Source organism: Myotis davidii, unplaced genomic scaffold (genome assembly GCF_000327345.1).
Source record: "Myotis davidii unplaced genomic scaffold, ASM32734v1 scaffold295, whole genome shotgun sequence".
Classification (NCBI taxonomy): domain Eukaryota; kingdom Metazoa; phylum Chordata; class Mammalia; order Chiroptera; family Vespertilionidae; genus Myotis; species Myotis davidii.
Genome location: NW_006286683.1, coordinates 94,841 through 96,742, shown reverse-complemented (window position 1 = coordinate 96,742; position 1,902 = coordinate 94,841). Strand labels below are relative to the sequence as shown.

General features: G+C 59.4%; 1 protein-coding gene across 1 annotated transcript in view; it reads right to left on the bottom strand.

Moving 5' to 3' along the window:
• PCNX2 (pecanex homolog 2 (Drosophila)) overlaps nucleotides 1-1,902 on the bottom strand; it is a 119,286-nt gene that overhangs the window by 80,554 nt on the left and 36,830 nt on the right. The window contains exons 10-11 of the mRNA XM_015560584.1: nucleotides 790-943; nucleotides 670-702 (exon numbers count right to left, since the gene is read on the bottom strand). Of these exons, the coding sequence (XP_015416070.1) occupies nucleotides 670-702; nucleotides 790-943 (187 nt within the window). The remainder of the gene's footprint in view (nucleotides 1-669; nucleotides 703-789; nucleotides 944-1,902) is intronic.

Here is a 1,902-nt window from a genome sequence, read left to right as displayed (position 1 = left end):
GGCTCCGCAGCCAGAGCCTGGAGCCCAGTTTCAGGGGCCCGAGAACTCCAGCGAGAGAGATGACAGTGCGGGGGGTCTGGCCGAGGGATCATGACCCCAGTCTCCTTGGCTGGCTTTCTCGGGGGGAATGGGAAATAGAGGGGGCGCGGGTAGAGAGGTGGGCTCATCCACAGGTGGGGGTGGAGGGGGCTGTCGGTGGGTGTGCAGGACAAACAAGGGAGGGTTAGGGGGTTGACACAAAGGGGCTGAGGCTGGTCACAGAGCCTCACTCAGGAGGACGGGGAGGCCCTGGGACGGGCAGGGCTGCCGAATGGGAGACAGTGGGGGGGATCTCAGAGCCGGAGAAGGTTTGGGGTCACCTGAGGGAGTCAGAGGGCAAAGGAGGGGTGCACAGAGGCTGGGACGCTGCTAAGACGTCAGCGGGAGGGCCGGGTGCAGGAGGCACTATGGGAGGGAGGGGTGGCATGAAGTGAGAGAGGCTGACCTGGGCAGGCCATTCACAAGGATTCTGAGTGTATTTCTCACCTCGGCAATTTCTGCTCATGTACTATTGGCCTTTCCCGTTAAGTAAAGGGCCAGAAGGTTGAGAACCACTGGAGTGGATGCTGGCCATTGCCTGTCTCCAACCCACGCAGACAAGACAAGCAACGTGTCTCCCCGGACACTTACGTGGATGGGCGAGGCGGGGTCGGGCTGGACGCTCTAGAATACAAATCAGAAGGGGCTGTGTCAGCACCTCTCGGGCTCCCGCGCGCACAGTGGGGGGTTTTGGGGGGGCGGGGGGCTTGCCTTGAGCAGGGAGTACTGGCAGCTGGCCATCACCAGGCAGAAGAGCAGCACCCACAGGTCTTTGCAGAAGCCGCGGGTCAGCGTCAGGAAGCCCAGCAGCGACACCAAGACGACGAGGGAGACGGCCAGCACGTTCTCCTTGACATCCTCCGTCCTGCGAGGTACAAGCAGAGGGGGGACACGGTGGGGTGTCTGTCTGTCGCCAGGGAACCCCGCGTGCTCCCAGCGGACAGAACCCCGCCAGCCGGGCAGCTCTCTCCGCGCCTTCACACCGGCCGACAAGGCTTCAAGTTTCTTTCTCTCTTTTTTTTTAACACGATCGTAACTTTAAAAAAAAAAATCTTTGTTGTTGAAAGGATTACGTATGTCCCCTTTCCCCTGCATGGACCCCTCCAGCCTGCCCCGGTGTCTTTCTTTCTTTACAAACGCAATTTTAACCCCCGATTTCTCTCATTGAAAAGAATGAAGAATAAGCCCATTGGGTCTCCTTGGCCACTAGGGAGGGTTTCCTGGGAGAACTACCTGCTCCTCCCACAACAGCGCAATGCGTCCCGGGTAGACCCTCACCGGCTCCTTTAAATGGGGGGTAAGGGGGAGCCCAGCCAGTGTGGCTCAGTGGACAGAGCGTCGGCCTGCATACCAAAGGGTCCCAGGTTCGATTCCAGTCAAGGGCACATACCTCAGTTGCAGGCTCCCCACCCCGGCCTGGGCCCTGGTTAGGGCTCGTGCAGGAGGCAACCAGTCGATGTGTCTCTCACATCGATGTTTCTCTCTGTGTCTCCACCTCCCTTCCACTCTCTCTGAAAATTAATGGGAAAATATCCTCGGGTGAGGATTAAAAAATAATGACAACAAAAATGATAAATGGGGAGGGGGGCACTTACACCCGGCTAAAGCCGCGGTTCATTTCCTATCTCCGCAGCCAGAGCCTGGAGCCCAGTTTCAGGGGCCCGAGAACTCCAGCGAGAGAGATGACAGTGCGGGGGGTCTGGCCGAGGGATCATGACCCCAGTCTCCTTGGCTGGCTTTCTCGGGGGGAATGGGAAATAGAGGGGGCGCGGGTAGAGAGGTGGGCTCATCCACAGGTGGGGGGGGAGGGGGCTGTCGGGGGGG